The sequence below is a fragment of the Haemaphysalis longicornis genome, unplaced genomic scaffold (assembly GCF_048455015.1).
Source record: "Haemaphysalis longicornis isolate Haplotype H1 unplaced genomic scaffold, Haemaphysalis longicornis Haplotype H1 scaffold_6, whole genome shotgun sequence".
Taxonomy (NCBI): Eukaryota; Metazoa; Arthropoda; class Arachnida; order Ixodida; family Ixodidae; genus Haemaphysalis; species Haemaphysalis longicornis.
This window is the reverse complement of record NW_027526407.1, coordinates 107,811,241-107,829,394: the sequence shown is the minus strand read 5'-3', so window position 1 is coordinate 107,829,394 and position 18,154 is coordinate 107,811,241. Positions and strand designations below refer to the sequence as shown.

The 18,154-nt window shown below is 47.7% G+C and overlaps 1 protein-coding gene across 2 annotated transcripts in view; it reads left to right on the top strand.

Moving 5' to 3' along the window:
* Positions 1–2,588: 2,588 nt before the first annotated feature.
* The window catches only part of LOC144141113 (protein O-mannosyl-transferase Tmtc3-like), a 232,620-nt gene continuing 217,054 nt past the window's right edge, over positions 2,589–18,154 (top strand). Inside the window, exon 1 of one of the 2 annotated variants that reach the window (XM_077672639.1) lies at positions 2,589–2,855. In XM_077672639.1, coding sequence (XP_077528765.1) covers positions 2,793–2,855 — 63 coding nt within the window. In that variant the 5' untranslated portion in view covers positions 2,589–2,792. The remainder of the gene's footprint in view (positions 2,856–18,154) is intronic. The other variant, XM_077672640.1, reaches the window with a different exon arrangement.

The window sequence follows — 18,154 nt, the reverse complement described above, 5'->3', positions numbered from 1 at the left end:
AAACCCGAGAGCGAATATTTCTTTCTGGGAGTTCTCACGTAAGGCTGACCTGATCGGACGAATTCGTTTCCGTCTTTTCCGAGCTACCACGCCCCCAACGAAATAATAAAGTTTCGTTCTTTGAAAACATGGTCACATCTGTCAAGGTCTCCGCTATCACAGTATTTGCGGAATAATGGCGGTAACAGAGCCACTCGCCGCACCTTGAGCACAAATATGACCTCAAAATTTAAAGATTAATTATGACAGGGAGAAGAATTATCGATTGATTGTGGGGTTTAACGCGCCGACACAACGCAGGCGATGAGGTGCGCCGTCGTGGAGGGCTCCGCATTAATCTTGACCAACTGAGGGTGATCTTTCACGTGCACCGCAATCTCGTACACATGGGCGTTTTTTTTTTTTTTTTGCTTTTCGCCTCCATTAGAAAAGCGGCCGCCGCGGCCGGGAATCGAACCCGCGACCTCGTGATCAGCAGCACAACGCCTTAGCCACTGAGCCACAGCCGCGGGTGAGAGAGATAAAGAGGTCTCATCGCAAATTACGCTTGGTTGACGTATTTTTAAATAGTTCCTAATTGGCTATAAATTGTATTCTCGGGTAAAGTTGAAGAGGTGCTTTCGCGGGAAAAAAAAAGCTTATTCACGGCCATTTCCTGTCATCAGCCAAGATTTTCAAGCCGATATTATGGGCCGTGGGGTAGATACTTGTTGTTTGTTTGCTTTTTTTTTTGTAGCGTCGGAACTATTTTTAAAGAATATTCTGCGACTCTCTGTACGAGAGGACAAATTTCCCCGACACCCGCCGCGGTGACTCAGTGGGCAAGGCGTTGCGCTGGTGAGCCCGAGGACGCGGGTTAGGTCCCGGCCGCGGTGGCTGCTGTACAAATTGAGGCAGAAAGCGAAAACGCCGGTGTGTCGAGATTTCGGCGCACGTTAGGGATGCCCAGGTGGTCGGAAATCATTCCGCATCCCTCCACCACGGGTCGTCTCAAAGCCCGTGTGCAGACTGCGTTTTGACCTTGATTTAAAAAAAAATCAACCAATTTTGCGACACGAATGTTTCGATGAGCCTGTCCGTCATAAGGGGAAGACAACGTCGTAGTGAGGAAGAGATTATGCTGATAAAAATGCAGGGCACATAAGTACCACTGGACAAGTGCTAACGTATGCACGCTGTCGTTATCGTGGATTGACTGAACGCCCTGCCTGCCACATGACACTTATACCCATTCACCAATGCGGCCTACGCGGTTGAAAAATAGAGCGTGACTTGGACAACGACACAAAGGAAGAACGACGGGACAAGCGCTCACTTGCAACTAACATTTATTGAAACATCATCTCCTATTTATACACGTATCACAAGGAAGATGCTTACTGGAATGACACTTATGGAAAGCACCAAACAGATGATATGCACAATCAAGGTGACGTTTCCTAAAATTCAAACTTGGTGGCACGCAAAAACACAGATGTATCACTGACGCACTTGTCCCTTTTTTTTTTTTAATATAAAACGCTTCCAAGAGCTCCCTCGCTACTTTACTATCACTCCTGCCGAGAATTCGCATCTTCTCAAAGAAAAGTCTGTATTTTCCCAAAGAACTTTCAGGCATGGAATCTTCGAAATGCGCGGGTAAATGCGCGCGCGTATTATTGTTGAGAGAAGAACATTGCTCGCGTGCCCGGTCATTCACACATCTGTCCGTCTGGCCGATATAGGCCTCCCCGCATGAAAACGGCATCTCGTATAGTACCCCGACGTCACAAATGTCCGAAATCTCCTACGCACTGGCGTTTTTGCTTTTCGCTTCTATCAGAAAAGTGGCCGCCGGGGCCAGGCGTAGAACCTGCGTCCTTGTTTCACTTTTCGCCTTACTTGGCTACTGCTTTATATACATTAATTTAGGGGCGCGCTATTACGAGGTCCCGATGTAGTCTGATTTTGGACCTGATTCTCGAATTTTGTAACATTACTTAAGTATACAACAACAACTCTTGATTCATGGTTGCATAATTCCTCTGTGGTGTAAATAAAGGCGACTAAAAATTTATAGTAGCTCCTATTCTCGCATTTTCTTTTGTTTTAACGAAAAAAAGTTCGAAAAATAACAAGCAATGTGGGTAATTGTAGGTGAACTTTCTTAATAATTAGCGCATTGGACTCAGTTTTCTCGTTTTCTTGAAAACAGGATTGATAATTGGGATTAGAAAGTACAACGGAGAAGTTTTACGTTCCAATAACGTCAGTGTGTTTCAAGTAATATCGTGCCGTTTCTGCGGAAACGGAAAAGACGATTGCACACATTAATAAAATTTTAAAAGGACGGTGTGCTAAATCATTAATGTGATAAAATGCGGGCCGCCGGCTACGCTCGGAGAACGGCGCCAGAGGAGAGTCACTATCACATCCAAGCGGAGAATTCCGCCGAACTTGAGAACGAAACCGAAACTGCTCCAGTTTTCTCCCTGCAGCGGTGTGTGCGCCGACACCGCCCAAACGGGGTTTTCTCCGTCCGGGTGCTTCCGTTCGCCTCCGTGCCGCGTCGCCACCGCCGTCGCCAAACCGGTTTTGTTCTGTTTCTGTTTCGTTTTTCCACGGCGCCCTCCGCTCTACCTCCTCCCATCCAAAATGGCAGCCAACAGCGGCTGCCTTCGCGAGCCGTGCTTCCCTGGAATGCGGAGATTTCTGCGGCTCGTGTGATCTGTGATCGTCGTCGTGTGCGTCTTATCGTTCCGCCGATTGGTGCCAGTTATCTTGTGTGCGAAGGAGCCACGTGTCGCTGCGTTATGACCGGCAAGAGTAGCAGCGATCTCGTCCGCCGAAGCCACAGCGCTCCGAGAGCTTCAAAGGTGAGACCAGTGAGACTGCGGCAAGCGGACGGTTTGTTTACGCGGAAAGACCGGCCGCGCGCGCTGGTAGCCTGCAGAGCTGCCTTCGCGGCCTGAAATGCTTGAAACTCGCGCGACGGTGGCCCTTTTTGACGCGTCGTTCACGGATTTCACGTGTGTTGGTGCGAATTTTGCGGCGCGCATGACTTCTGCGGTGTGCTTGTTGTCGGTGGCGGTGGCGGTGAAGTGCTCCTGTGACTGCGCGGCATGTGTTGAAACGCTCCGTTGTGCTATTGTGTTCCAGTCTTTACATTTGTTTGAGCGATAGGAATTTTCCAGCTCGGTGTTGGAGGTTGTTGACTTCATTTTCGTACTCCGATCACAACCAAAAAGATAACAAGTGTTTTAAAGGAGCAGCGAACATTTCGGGGCCCAACTTTTTCTTCGAGATAGCGCATGTCGATATTATATTTTTATATATTTGTAAGGCTGCATTGACCACATTTATTGTTAATTTTGTTGGCATTAGCACGCTTCGTTATTCGGAAATCAACGGCACCTTGTGATAACTCTAGCTTTCAGCTGTTTTGCCGTCCGTGACGGCTAATTTAAATCGGTGTTAATAAAATCACGAAGCACCGTCCTAGTGTCACGCACTTGCAAAAAAGTAGGTACAAACGTAAAGTAAAGGTCCTAAACAAGTTTTATAGCGTTGCGACTGTGTAACGTTGAGCGAACGAGCGCCGCTATCTTGGGGGCTTTCTTTTTTGTTTCACAATTTATTGACCTTCCAGATATGTGGGGTCCTGTAAGCAACTGTATACTGCGTTCTTTATTTGATTATTCAAGCTTGGTAGCAGTGATGGCGGCAACCCGCAATGCCGAAGATATTCCTGAGCAAATGGCCGGACGGGGTGCACGGTGGGAGAGACAACTTCTTGGTTCGGACACAGCCGGTCGATTGTTCAACACGCCTATGCGTCACAGAGGAGCGGGCTCTCGGGCGCCCGAGCTGAGACCGCTGTCCGCGTTCTCCCAGTTTCTGCGCTTGGAAAAACAAACAGAAAGCAAAGGCCGGTTAGTGTTTGAAGAGAAACAGAAATTCGTCGTTGGAGGTTATGGGCGCTTATCTGAGGGATACAAGTGAGGGTGCTCTGTTTCTGGAGAGTACAAACAATACACAGAACATACACAGAGTAAACAAACTTCATTTGGTTTCTTCTGTGTTCTTGGCCGCCGCATTTCTTCTTACTCGCATTGAATGACCAAAGTACAGTAAGCTTTGCCTACGACTGGGACCTCGGTTGAGCGAGCGTTGGTTGCACCACAGATGTTGAGGCTTCATGTGTGGTCTGCGGCTCCAGCTAGCGGCCTGAACTGAAAAAGAAAAAAAGAAGGCTGCGTGTAATCTCACGGCAGCCGTGAGAATTACTTTCGGGAATTTCTCACGGCAGTTTCCATAAAAGCTGGCTGACGGAAAACGTGCTGAATAATATTACGTCCCAACGTAACCTAACGTAACATAACCTGACCGAACCTTACGTAACCTAACCGAACGCGTCATAACCTACACAAATCCCGCCAAACTGCAACAAACCTAATCTAACCCAGCCCAACGACACAGAACACAACCTGTGTTGAATGGAATTCAACCAATTCTAGAAGTCATGTGCGTCGATCTTTCGATATAGTAAAAACCAGAGTAAAAAAAAGCGCTAACAAAATCCGGATGACCAAAAAATTCCGAAAGCTAAAAAAACAAGAAAACATCGCAACGTCGGACTCGAACCTGACCCTTCTCGTTTAAAACCAAGCGCCATACCACAGCGCTACAAGGGCAGGCGCCGACACCGCTTTTTAAAGGGTTATTAATCAGATTGAATCTCCGCTTAGCCTGCTTAGCCAATAAGCAGCGACTGCCGTGAGAAATTTCTGACGGTACTTCTCCCGGCTGCCGGGATAATAGACACTACCAAAAAAGAAAGGCAACGGAAATGCACTGTTAATACCGCGATGCGTGTCAACAATTAGTATTGGTGGAAATGCGTTTGTCTGAGAACGGGACGGGTGCAGTCTTCGTAGTTTGCTCTACCAGGGTTATTTAAACTTGCATAGCTGTCAGCAATGGGTAGCACCGCAGCCATGTCTGGTGCGCCGCTGTCAGCTTTCTGAGCGGTGTTTGAGAAAAAAAAAATTATTGTTTTCAAAAATTCAAATTGTGGGTGCTTCACGCACCGAAATTATCTGGGTTATGAGGCGAGGTGTAGTGGAGTTCTGCGGATTAATTTTGACCACCTGGGGATCATTAACGGACCCGGAGAGAATAAATGTCACGGACAAATTACTTGGGAGCAAGGAGAAAAGCAGTCCAGTACAGATTACAGCCTCCCATCGGAGGAATGAGTGTATGAAAAGCTGGTGGTAATGGAAATAGTTGAAATAGGAGCGCACAGCTTAGGAAGTGACCTTAAACGGATAACTTTCACTCCTGAAAAAATGGAATATCAAAACCCGACAACGGTGGGTCGCGACTTGAAATTAAACGATTAGGGGAAAGGTAATATTGCCAAAAGCCTGGAGACGGAAATCGAGAGACAGCCTACGAAATATTGGGAATACAATGCACTAATTGGTTTTATTCAAGGAAAGATAAGGAATGAAAATAACGCAACTACTAGAAAGAACAAAGGAAGCCAAGAAGCTGGTGGAACAACGAAATCAAGAAAGCTATAACACAGAGACAGCCAGCATCGAGAGAGCACAGGGAGGCCAACCGAGTGGCAATGCAAACAAAGGAAATAACGTTGAAGTGGAATTGGTGCCGCCTAACGAAGCTGCCAGAAGTGCAAAAATTTGTACGGCGAAAACTTGAACGGGAAAGTGAACGATGGGTCTCGAATATACGGGCAATGGATAAAGGCGCGCCGAGAAAGTTCTGGAACCACGTAAAGGAACTAAGAAAAAAGAATGAAGAAGTACAACGTCATGTCTTAAACGGTGAAGGTAAGGTGATAAAAGGGAAAAGGCGGTACGGCACATACGCTCAAGCATACATGAGAAGTTCAGAATAACGAAGAGATGATTACAGCGTTTAGCGAGTGGGGGCAACTAAGGTTCCCACAGATAGAGAACTAAAGTTGGAGAAAGTAATCTAAAAAAAAAAAAGCCGCAGAAAGTGTGTTGCTTACATGGCAGCAGGTTCGGATGAAATTCCTACACGGCTCGTGAACATACGGGTTCCAAAAAGCAAAGCATAACTGATTTGAGCAATCGAAAAAGTGAGAAAAGCTAAGCATGTACCGGGCGATCGGCGTAAGAGCAGGGTAAACCTGATATATAAAGATAAAGAAGAAAGGGCTGGTGCCAACCCGTACAGGCCTATTACAATTGCCCCAGTGACATACAGGCTGGCAATGCAAGCCATAGAAGCGGAACTAGAAGAGTATTGAGGGGAACGGCGTACTGGAAGAACTACACAATGAATTCTTCAGATGACGCAGGCGCTTAGAGGACAATTTATTTGTCCTAACCCAATGCACTGCGGTGTCAATGGCTCAAAAGCGACCATTATGGATAGCATTTCTCGATACAAAGGAAGCCTACGATAATGTGGATAGAAAACGTCTGCGTAGAAATACTTGAGCGGGAGGAATTAGGAAATCACTTTATACAGCTGTTGCAGGGAATTTACAATGTGAGCGAGGTGCAAATTACCTGGGAGGACCTAAAGTGCACGGACCCGGTAGTCACAAATAGAGGTTTAAAGCAGGGTTGTCCTCTGTCGCCATTGCTGTTCATGCTGTACATGACAAGACTAGAAAGAAAGCTTCAAGACATTAAAATATGCTTCAATCTAGGTTATAGCCGCAAAGGACAGGAAGTGGAAAAACATATCGCGGGACTGATTTAAGTAGATGATATAATACTGCTAGCAGATAGCGAACTGTGTCTGCCGCAGCTCACATAATATGTGCGGGGGAGGAGCCACTCAACTGGTTTAGAGTTTAGAAGAGCAAAGTCGGGAGTTGTGGTCTTTAATGACGGCGCTCGTAACGAATCGCTATTGGGTCAACAAGCAGCAATACCGTGGGTAACGGAATACAAATATCTGGGCATATGGATAAGCGAAGATCAGGCGTAGCTAAAAACTAATGAGTAGCATTTACGAATTAAACACAAAAGAAATGCCTCTATCATGAAGCACTGTGGGGATATGACAGATATGAAGTAGTGAGAGGAATCCGGAAGGGATTGTTGATTGTAGGGTTTAACGCGCCGACGCAACGCAGGCGATGAGGCGCGCCGTAGTGGAGGGCTCCGGATTAATTTTGACCACATGGGGATCTTTAACGTGCGCCGAAATCTCGTACACACGGGCGTAATCCGGAAGGGAGTAATGGTACCAGCACTCACCTTTCCAAACGGAGTAGTGTGTGTCAAATCAGAGATTCAATCAGGGCTAGAAGTAAATCAGAGGGCCGTAGGTCGATTGGAATTAGAAGCACACAGTAAAACAATAATTGGGCAGTGCAGGGAGACATGGGATGGGCATCCTTCGAAGTGAGACAAGTACAGAGCAAAGTATGTTTTGGAGAACGACTTACGAATATTGATGATCAGAGATGGGCAGCCAAAGTGTAACGTATCTTTACATGAAAACCATGTGCACACAGAGGAGAAAAATTACCAGAAGTCTTAGGGCAAAGTATGTGAAAGCTGGAAGCGCAGGGGAAACGACCAAGGCAATATAAAATGAATTGAATTTATCGGAGACAACGAACTGGGAAAAGGGATGACCGCAAAGAAGGCTATGGATATGCACGGAATAGGGAAGCGGGAGATCACAAGGGAAAAGTTCTTTGATAATACCAAAGGTAGTGCATTGCTTTTTGAAGCCCGGGTGGGTTGCTTGCGGACAAAAAAGCTTATCCGCAAGAAGGTAAAGGAAGAACTGTTCGCAGGTTGCGGCAGGTAGCATGAAAACATGCGACATATTGTAATGGAGTGCAAAAGGTATCCGTTCAGTCCTCAGTTAGGAGACATCCAGCTTCCGGAAGCCCTTGGCCTTAAGGTTAACGGGAAAGTGAATTAAAAAACAGCTCAGGTTAGTAAAAGAGAGAGTCAGAGAGTGAATAGCTCCAGATGCCCTGTGGGGAGAGAGTTCAAAAGGTAGGAGGTATAAAGATAGGGAAAAGAGCAGTTCAGCAGATGTTCTCTGTTCACACAAAATTTTTTACATGTTCATCAAAGGCTCGCTGTTCATGTGGGGTTCCCAGTTCACTCATTGTTTTTTCAGTTTTCACACAAAGTTAAACGGGGCAGATGGAATGCGCGAGGCGCACTCTAGGGCAGTCGAACGAATGACCACACTAGTTTGAAGAGACAATTCTCAAGAGCGCATTTGGTAATCATTTCGAGGGTTAGTGGATCTTCCCGCTCATGACGTATGTGTTCGGATTCGGATGTAGGTGCCGGGCCAGTTGCTACTGTCCGCGCATGGCCTCTATCGAAGGCGGGTCAGAGCCAGATTAGAAGAAATAAATTTGGTGTGGCATTGCAACCACAGTGTGGCCAGGGGTGGAGCTAGGACAATGCAGGGGCTGTCCATTTGTATATAGCGTGCGGTGTGTAGGCCGAATTAGCGTAAGCGTTGTTTCCGAGTATCTCCCCCGAGCGCGAAAGAGGCTTAAGAAGGTCGGGGACTCCGTCCGGGGTCGCACCTTGCATACGTAGTCTGCTTGGTCTCTTCAGATGTCGAAGCCGAAGTTTCCAACTAGGAAAACATGCGAACGAAGAAGTCAGGCTAAAACAAAAATACCATAAAGGTTTTCTAATGGCCAGGTGGTTGTACAGCCTCCCAAATGTTTAATAATAGAGAGCTTTAGCTAACCGTTTTCGACGGTTCGCTTCGGTATCGGCGGCAGGCTCAGCGCAACCGGAGCCAATGGCATTCGCGGCCAATGGCGCCACGCATGCGCAATGGCGCCCCCGCTTGCTATCGGAGCGGAGCGGACCGTGAATAATTGCCCATAAACGATCAAAAAAATTGCGCCCATCTCCCCGCGAGGGGGACTCGAGTAAATGCGTCGCATAGGGGGTGGGTGTATTGCGTTAACGTTTAGTGTTTGGGGAGTTGGTGGTAGTGAATGCGTTGTATCAGCAGCTTCTTGACGTAGTTTGAATGAGTCAAGGATATAAGGCGCGTTCGTAGCCTCCCATTCTGTGTCGGCTTTGTGGCGCAGTGGGTAGAGCACCATGTACATTGCGTTCCGCCCGCAGGGTCTAGGGATCGAAACCAGGCGCCGGATAGTGTTTTTTTTATATAGTGTAGGGGGAGGGGTGTGGACAACGACGGTGCGGACTACGACGGACGTCAACGCGGGTGACATCGTGAGTTACTGAAATGCTCTGCATTTAAAAACGGTCAGCTAAAACAAGCTAATATAGCAGGAACGACGACCGACCGGCATGTCAGCGCCTTATCACGGTGTTCAGCACCGAAATAGGCGAGGGTACGCGCACGCGCACAGGGCTATCTGCTGTATGAGTGTCGTCTGCTACGTGGTTTCCTTGAGAGTGGTATACCACTCTCAAGGAAACGAAGTCATTCAGATGCAGCAGCAGGCGGTGTTTACACCCCCTGCCGCTGCATCTGAATGACTTTGTGCCCCACGCTGCCTGGCTACCTTTGGCGGTAGGGAAGCGGCCTTGCAAGATGAGAAAAACAGGGGATGTGTTGCCCTGGGAAGAACAGCTGTGCAGGCGACGCTGCCACAACAGATAGGTCTATGCGCGCGCGCGTACCCTCGCCTATTTTCCCGGTGAACACCATGATAAGACGGTGACATGACCATCGGTCGTCGCTCCCGCGATATTTTAAAAAATTTGGGACGCTGTACAGTGGCGTTACGCCTAATGTCACGGTGCAACGCAACTTCGTTTGAAAGGGAAAGCCGCCGAGCATAATAATCTTCATTGTCGTCATCACGTCATACTAGGCCATCAATACATACGGCTTGTTGCTCCTAGTTTTTGCCGTGTTTGAGACACCTTCACAGTGATACCGCCTGTTCCTCACGCGCGGATCTTGCATAGAAGCCCCGAATTGCAGTTAATACAATTAATGTAGCCTGATCGCTTTTATGTAAGCTAAAAAATGAAGGAAGCTCACACTAACGCGTAAGACGTAAAGGAAGCGAAGCTGGACGCAACCTTCACTGCCATCACGACGCTTCAAGGCCACGATTGCAGCCGATTGGCTTCTTCTTCGCTGCCGCAACTGTCTTTACTCGAGCACTGTTGCTATAAGTGTGAGCTTCCTTCATTTTTTTGGAGGTGATAATCATTCGTCGTCACCTTCAAGGGGCCTACGCTATGACGTGTCTTTCTAGTTCCGAGCAAGTGTTCCCACGATTATGGCGAACGCTGGAGCTTTTTTTTTGCCAGTCTTGGCCAATCTCCCAAGTGGGTATGTTTGGCGCGACAAAGGTGCGCAGGGGACGCTGGGCGGTTGTCGCGAGGTACGCACACACGAACTGTGATTTTATAAAGAGCTTCGCTTTAAATGGAAACTATCGTACACGCCTATTTCGGTGACACAAGCCACGGCAATTGTGTCGGTATCGGGTTTCGCTCGCTCCTGCTCGGACTTCGCTCGTTGCAATCTCATTTTCCTCAAAAGATCTCTGATTTAGAATCCGTTTTTTTTATAGCTCGAGCAGGCGGGAGCCAAGCGTACGTCTATCAAGTTTTTTGCTTTCAAAGGCTTCCTGAGCAGCCGTCCGCCAGAGCTCTGTACACGCCATGGAGAGGAACTCGGAACACCTGATTGGTTCCGTCGGTTTGCCGCCACGTCGCCGCTTGGAAACTTTTCTGGCCTAGCTAGATTGACGGCGGACGACGTTTTTCCGCCAACGCGCGTAGGGCTGGCGCAATCGGGCGTTGTTCGTCGACTTTTCGTGGCATATTCGCTCTGTGTATTCTCTCCTTAACGTTGGCGAACGCGGGAAACGAATATGTTTTTTTTTTTGAAACTGAAACATCCATTTTTTTAGCGTCCTTGCGCGCCAAAGATGCACCTGGGGGCTGTCTGAGGGGCTGCGTAGTGAGGGCTACGGATTAATTTTGACCGTATGGTGTCAATCCTTGGGTTTAAAGGAGCCATGAAGACAAAATACAACTTCGTTTAATTTGAAAGAACTAGGATTCAGTATCTCACTCAGCTCCATTAGAGCCACAAAAGATGTTTTTTAACGAAAAAAAAGCAAGAAGTATTTAAAAACTTTCAAATTTTGCGCCACACTGACGTGTTATGAGCAAGAATGACGTCATACGGGCCAACAATAAAACATAATTTTCAGTGGGTTAACGGCACGTTAGCATTCAAGTGATGCGGTCAAATGGAACTCGAGGCACCATTACAGACGTCCAGTAATTTGTCGTCGCGACAGGTCACTTAGGCGGCCGCCAATCGCACAAACAAGGTTCCGTGACGTCATAGAAAAGTTGCGGGAAATTGGCTAGGGGGTCGCGACTGCTTCACACGTTTTCTTCAATATCTCCGTTATTTGTTCGAAGATTGCGATGATATTGGTATCATTGTTATCGGGACTAAGCAGTCTTTCTAATAAACCCAACTTGTATTTTGTCTTCATGGCTCCTTTAAGCGCCAGCTTTCCGGCAGTCACACCGCTTTTTTTTTCCCACGTCCTGTTAGTCAAACTCATTCCAGGCCCACCAGAAGCACATTCTCGGTAGACCGGACATGGGCCGCGTTGAATAAAGTTTGATCTCTCTCTCTCTCTCTCTCTCTCTCTCTCTCAAAATGCTGCATATGCTCTCAGCGGCACGCATATCTATCGGAAAGGACGGGGATAATCCCGTACAAAGCAAAATTGACTTCAGAAAGTAAACACTTCCCTAGGCCTTGCGAAGCATTTTGTCTTGTTTAGCCCCCCCGGCTCCTCCGCGGGGGGAATTCAGACCGGCTTCCATAGGGCTTGGCGTCGGTTAAAAATGGCAACCCGGTTAATCGGCAGGTTTTGATCGGGTAATTAATCGATTAATCGGACGCGTTTCTTAAGGAGACAAATAAGAAAAAATCCCGTTTTACAGATGTTTTTACAGACACACTGTCCATTTCGAATAATTCATGGCATTCATAGGTCGTTGGCACTGCTTCGCTGGCAAAGAAGGCTGTCGACGTTTTCGTACATCGGTATGGTTCTAGGCCTATTCACAACGATTCCAGATGAGGTAAGCTGATGATCGTCATGGCGTTGGTGCGGCCGGTACTCTTATCGCCGTGTTTGTTGTCTTTCACAGCATTTGTGGAAGAAGGAATTGGAGGGGGCGCTCCCCAATCGTGGCTTACCTACATAAGTTAGTCTATCCAACGCCGCAGTGATTGGAGTGCCCGTTCGCCTATTTTCGTGCCTTTTATTAAAACGCCCGTTTTTCCTAAGGCCTGGGCTATCAGCGGGTGGTTCGTCTGTAGGCTAGCATCGTTTCGCTATGAGACGTGGTTGTGTATTCACGAGTAAGATCCTCGCGAAGCTTGCGCAGACATTCAGCATGACACTATTGGTTCATGTTCCTCACATGACTTTAACCGATTAAAGAAATTAATCGCCACTAACGCATTCATCGATTAATCGGAAGGTTAATCGATCAATCCCCCACGCCTGCTTGAAACCAAGTAATGTTTAATGCGGCTGTGCGGGAACTTGGCGTAGGTTGTAGTGAACGGTTGCCTTGTACGCTTTTCAACCCAGCGACCGTGCTGGGGTCCTGATCAAGCGAAAAAAACAGATCAGGGAACACGACGAAGGAAGAAGACGAGACACCGCTCAGCTATAACTGCCAAATGAATGTTTTATTTAGAATAGTGTACTAAAGAATATATACACCAATACCTTGTTAACTCGAACTCGCGTATCTCAAAAAATCTGCGAAGTGGAAATTTTCCGCAGCAGCGGACCATGTCCTATTCGTCCCATGTATTTGTTGCCCTTTATTCCGACGTAGTTTTGGGCCAAACTTCTCGATATCTTGACTGAGAGTGGATCGGAAATTTCGCCGCCGTGGACTGTTTCACAACATTCGCGCGATACTGCAACGCCTAAGTCCATCGTTTTTTTTTTTTTTTTATCTTTTAGCCCCGTCTAACCCAAAGCCGATGTTTTCTCCGAACGTGAAGCTCGGCAAGAAACCCTCTGGTACCCCGTCGTGTGACGGTAGAGATTTTCGCAGATGTACAGTACTATAATATAGAAGTGTGTCGTGCGAGGGAAAACACAACGGAGAGCGCGGGTCCCTTTTACGATGCAGTGCCTCAAAACTCAGCCGGTGAAACTTGACTTGTCTCTTCTCTTTTTCTCTTTCAAACTTTTATAAAAAACAAAATTGGAAGCTGCTGTTGAAGAGCTGGTAAGTAGTAGGGAATTGTTCGCTAAGAAGTCGATATTCCATGGCCATTCACGGAACTTTTCTTATCTCCAAATATTTCCCGATGTTTCTTCGATTTAGAGGTATTACCGTATAAGAAAAAAAAAAAAACCGGAAGAGGCAAGTGTGAATTGGTATACCTAATCTCATTTTTCAATACCAGCTGCAAGCAACAGTGAATATTTCTGCGTTTTAACGCAAAATACAAACATTTTTAACGGGAGCAAAGACACCATTCTTGCGTGCCCGACGGACCGGAAAGGACGCCAGTAAAGTGATTCAGATGGATTCCACTCGACTGAGCCTTAGGATCGCCGCCGCAGTGGAGAAAGCTTAGACGAATGGGAACTTCAACATTTAGATGGCTCCCCTCAAAAAGATTGTTGACCGAGCGGATTGCTTTTATAAAAAGCTTTAATAACAGTCCTTTGCGTCGCATGTGGCGCACTTTCTAGAAGGCTGGGTTAACTTCGCAGTCAGCCATATCGCCAATCGTCTGATAGGTGTTTTCTTTAAAATTCACTGGAAAAAAATTTCCCCGCATTTCCCCGAGGGGAAGAATGTGAAAGTGCGAATGCACAAGTTGAATTTGCGCGGTTCGGTAATGTTCGCGAAAGAGAGATCACACACACACACACACAACTACAAAGAAAGAAATATGCATTTATTCACAGACACCTATTTGTGTTGTCGTTGTACTTGATTGCTAGAGCGGATCTCAGCTTTGAAATTTCGTGTCAGTACTCCTTTAAGCGGGTGCATTAGCCCTTCTCACGCCCGATTCCTGGCCAATCCCCCACGTGGGTATGTGCCATGCACAGGCACCTATTTGTGTTGTCGTTGTACTTGATTGCTAGAGCGGATCTCAGCTTTGAAATTTCGTGTCAGTACTCTAGCCCTTCTCACGCCCGATTCCTTGCCAATCCCCCACGTGGGTATGTGCCATGTCAGCGGCCAGGCAGCGCGCGCCCATCTCCCCCCGTTGCCAAGGAAGACGAGGAGATTCCTGGCCAATCCCCCACGTGGGTATGTGCCATGTCAGCGGCCAGGCAGCGCGCGCCCATCTCCCCCCGTTGCCAAGGAAGACGAGGAGCGCGCGCACCCGCAGCTGTTGCTATGTGGACGGACGGCGGTCGCCGGAATTCAGGGTCGCTTATAAAGTGCATTCGCACTTAAAAGTGCGTTTACAAAACATACAACCAGCCCTTCCTGTACCGCAAACAGGGGTGCATGCGAAGCGTACAGGGTTGGGACAAATTAAAGAGGCATGCTCGTTTGACCAAACCTGGTACTGTCAGGTTGCGTTGTATAGTTTTTTTGGGTATTGTATGTATTTTTATTTTTATTTGTGTGTGGCGCCGTCCTTGCTGTCTTGTAATGGTTTTTTTGGGCCTCGTCAAACTGTGTAAAACAGTTTTTACCATAGGCAGCCATAAAAACCACTGGGAAAATAAAAATACGCAATTAAAGTGAATTCAAGACGTCGCAGGGTCAGTCGTTGTGGTCGTTGTGGGTGCCGTTTACAGCTTCGCAGTCCAACCACCTTCACAGCGGGGATTGGAGCGAATTTTTTTTTTCTTGTGGACTCTGAAGGAGGTGCAATACCGTCTACTTTATTGCGCAAACGTTTCTCGTAATGGTAGCCTGCGACGGGCCGCCAAAGGGACCCCCATTGATTCAAACTTCGGCTAATTTGAACAGACTTTTCTATCCCCTGAGAGTTCGGAAAGGTCTTTCATGTGTATAGGTACATCGTCAATCTTCGGCCCAGGAGAGAGCTCAAAATCGCCTTCGCGAAGTAAGAGCAACGCCAGGCCTGTATGACAGTACTAAAAGTGAGGCCCTGGGGAACGTCGCACAGATGAACGATTGATTCTGCTCTAAAACTCTCCCGATATCGGCTGCGGGGTTTGTGGACAGCAAAAAAAATAACCTATACGAGCACGGTACAAGCTAGCACACAATATGCGTATGGAAAAGTGACCACTCAAACGCTGAAAACCAACCTGGATACTTTTCAGCCGGTAACAAAGTAACCAGGATATTATGAGACAGCTAGTTGCGGGCCTACAACAGAAAGTGGCGGAATTGTGCATGAGAAGCTCATGGACGGGAATCCTCTGCGCGAATCCCCGTTGCTAATCTGCGGACACCGGGCCCCGATTTTTTTTAAATGCAGAGCATTTCAGTAACTCACGATGTCACCCGCGTTTACGTCCGTAGTCCGCACCGTCGTTGTCCCTACTATATAAAAAAAAATACTATCCGGCGCCCGGTTTTGATCCCTCGACCCTGCGGGCGGAACGCAATGTACATGGTGCTCTACCCACTGCGCCACAAAGCCGACACAGAATGGGACGCTGCGAACGCGCCTTATATCGTTGACTCATTCAAATTACTGCTGACGAGCGCTCTCTCGTCAGCAGGTAACGCAAACTACTTGACGTCGTGCGCCCCCGGAAATGCTCTGCATTTGATCGTGCCCCTCGCGAGGGGGATGTTTCACTGCGTCTTCTCTCGGTCGCGGTACCCGTGGCGCCATCTGGCGGAAACGCGGCACAACTCGTAGCACTTTCTTTGAAAAAGCGCCTCGAAAGCGCGGCACATATGAAATAGTTTCATCTGTTTCGTGTGTACACGTGTGTCAATAAAGTTTAATAACAACAACAACCGCGCATAATTTTTCGTGAATATGTGCAACGCAATGAAAGCCGAAACAGGTTCGCTGCGTAACCCGACACCAAATGTTGGTCGGCACAGGATTTTTTGTCGAAGGGGGGCGGTGTTCAATTGATTTATACAATGTGAACTATCATTCGGCATAATACCAGGATTTTGCTATGTTTTGGCAGAGTATTGAGCAGGTCCCCACCATGCATATTCACACCACCGGAACGTGGTGCCCATATTTTACATAATATTATATACATAAAGTTGCGCGTTAAAAGATCTGGCGCAGCCTTGATACTCGAAAGCTTTACCTTGCACTGTAGCACGGCGTGTGTTAGTTCTCGCTTTGGTGTCCATTATTTCGTGCAGGAAAAACTACCATTCTGGTGTTGGCTACAGCTACTGCATCTTAAAGTGATAACTAGGAACCCCGGTTCTCGAGTACGCAGATCACCCTACTCTATGCAAATGCTCCATCTATTAACATGCACGGTCACGTTTTATGTAGGTATGTATTTGTACGCAAGGTTGCACTTGCTGCGTGAACATGTATGAAATGAAAGGCTGCGTCTAGTGGACGGGAACGGCTTAATTTAGACCATCTAGCCTTTTTACGCCAAAATATCGTAAATAATCGCGCAAACAAGGCCGCGCACTGAACCCGCTTTAATTACGCTAAAAAAATGATCATCTGGCCTGTTTGGCCCCACCATAAAAACGTGAAGCTTTTTCTTTGTGTTAGCTTGGTCACCGAAAAAGTGCCGCGTGAAAACCGAGCCACTGCAGATTGTCAGTTGTTTGCACGCCCTGTCTCCACTCGGATGTCAACTTTCCCGCTTTATTCTTGTTTTCTTTTGTTGGTGCCCTGCTTCTTCGTATGATCATATTGCTGGGTTGTACTCTTTCCATTCTTCTCCTGCCAACCTGCTGTTGTAGGTGTGTGTGTGTGTGTGTGTGTGTGTGTGTGTGTGTGTGTGTGTGTGTGTGTGTGTGTGTGTGTGTGTGTGTGTGTGTGTGTGTGTGTGTGTGTGTGTGTGTGTGTGTGTGTGTGTGTGTGTGTGTGTGTGTGTGTGTGTGTGTGTGTGTGTGTGTGTGTGTGTGTGTGTGTGTGTGTGTGTGTGTGTGTGTGTGTGTGTGTGTGTGTGTGTGTTTGAGTTGAGTGTTGATTTTCTAACCTGCATCGGATTACATGGGGCCAAGCTTTTGTTCAAGAAAGCACTTTCCTTTGCTGTTACCTTTCTGCAGGATGCACAACTGCGTCTCTGGGCACCTTGCTCTTCTCTCTGCCGACGTGCCAGCAAAGCGAAGCTTCTCTTTGTGTGCGCTGCCCTTTTCCGTCTCTTTCACTTTTACCCCCCACCTTTCTCTATCCGCCTGTTCTGCAGCGGCGTGCGAGTGCGTGCGTTATGGCGGCGTCCGGTGCATTGCCCGTTCAACCCGGCTGGCCGGAGGGGGCCGTCCACGCTCCCGACTGAGTCCGCCATTTGCATAACAAGCTGCGCTCGCTCGGCTGCCCCTCCCACACGGCGTTTTTGTTCCTCTCCTTATCGCCCGCTTCACGTTTCACCCGCCGGCTTTTTTTCCTTTCGGCCTCGCTGTCGTCTGCTCGTTTTATTCGGATTTTCGTCTGCTCTTCTTAACTCTATGGTGGTCGCGGATCGTCTGCTCTCGGCGGTTGAGTGCATAGCCTGGCGGAGTGCTGTAGTAGATTGTGTGTCCACGGCGGTGTAGTCTGCACTGGCTGTCGTATGTTCGCTGTACCTCGCTTATACAGGCGAAGGTAGCCACGTTCGTTACAGTCGGCTGCGCTAACGAGTCGAGACAGTTTTCCACCGCTTGGCCAACGCTTGTGCTTGCCGACTAATCCTTCATGATGTGTTCGTGCCACTTCTCTTTGCTTCCGCTTTTGCTGTTCCTAGTCTTGCTCTTCCTTCAACCTAATATTCGCGGTGTCGTGTTTTCGAGTCATACTTGTGGCCTCTGTTTTTGGAAGGAGGTGGAAAGAAATGTCTTTGAGCACGACATTTCGGTACGCGCCACATAGTCGTTAGGAACTCCGAATGACTTGCATCGTAGTCAAGATGGAAAAGTGCTGATACGCAGAATGCCAAAATCGGGACTTTTGTGGCAATATGCTTGGAAACGCCTGAAAGGATCACGTCGACATGGAGCTTTATGCTTTCAATGGTTTAATAGAGAACGCC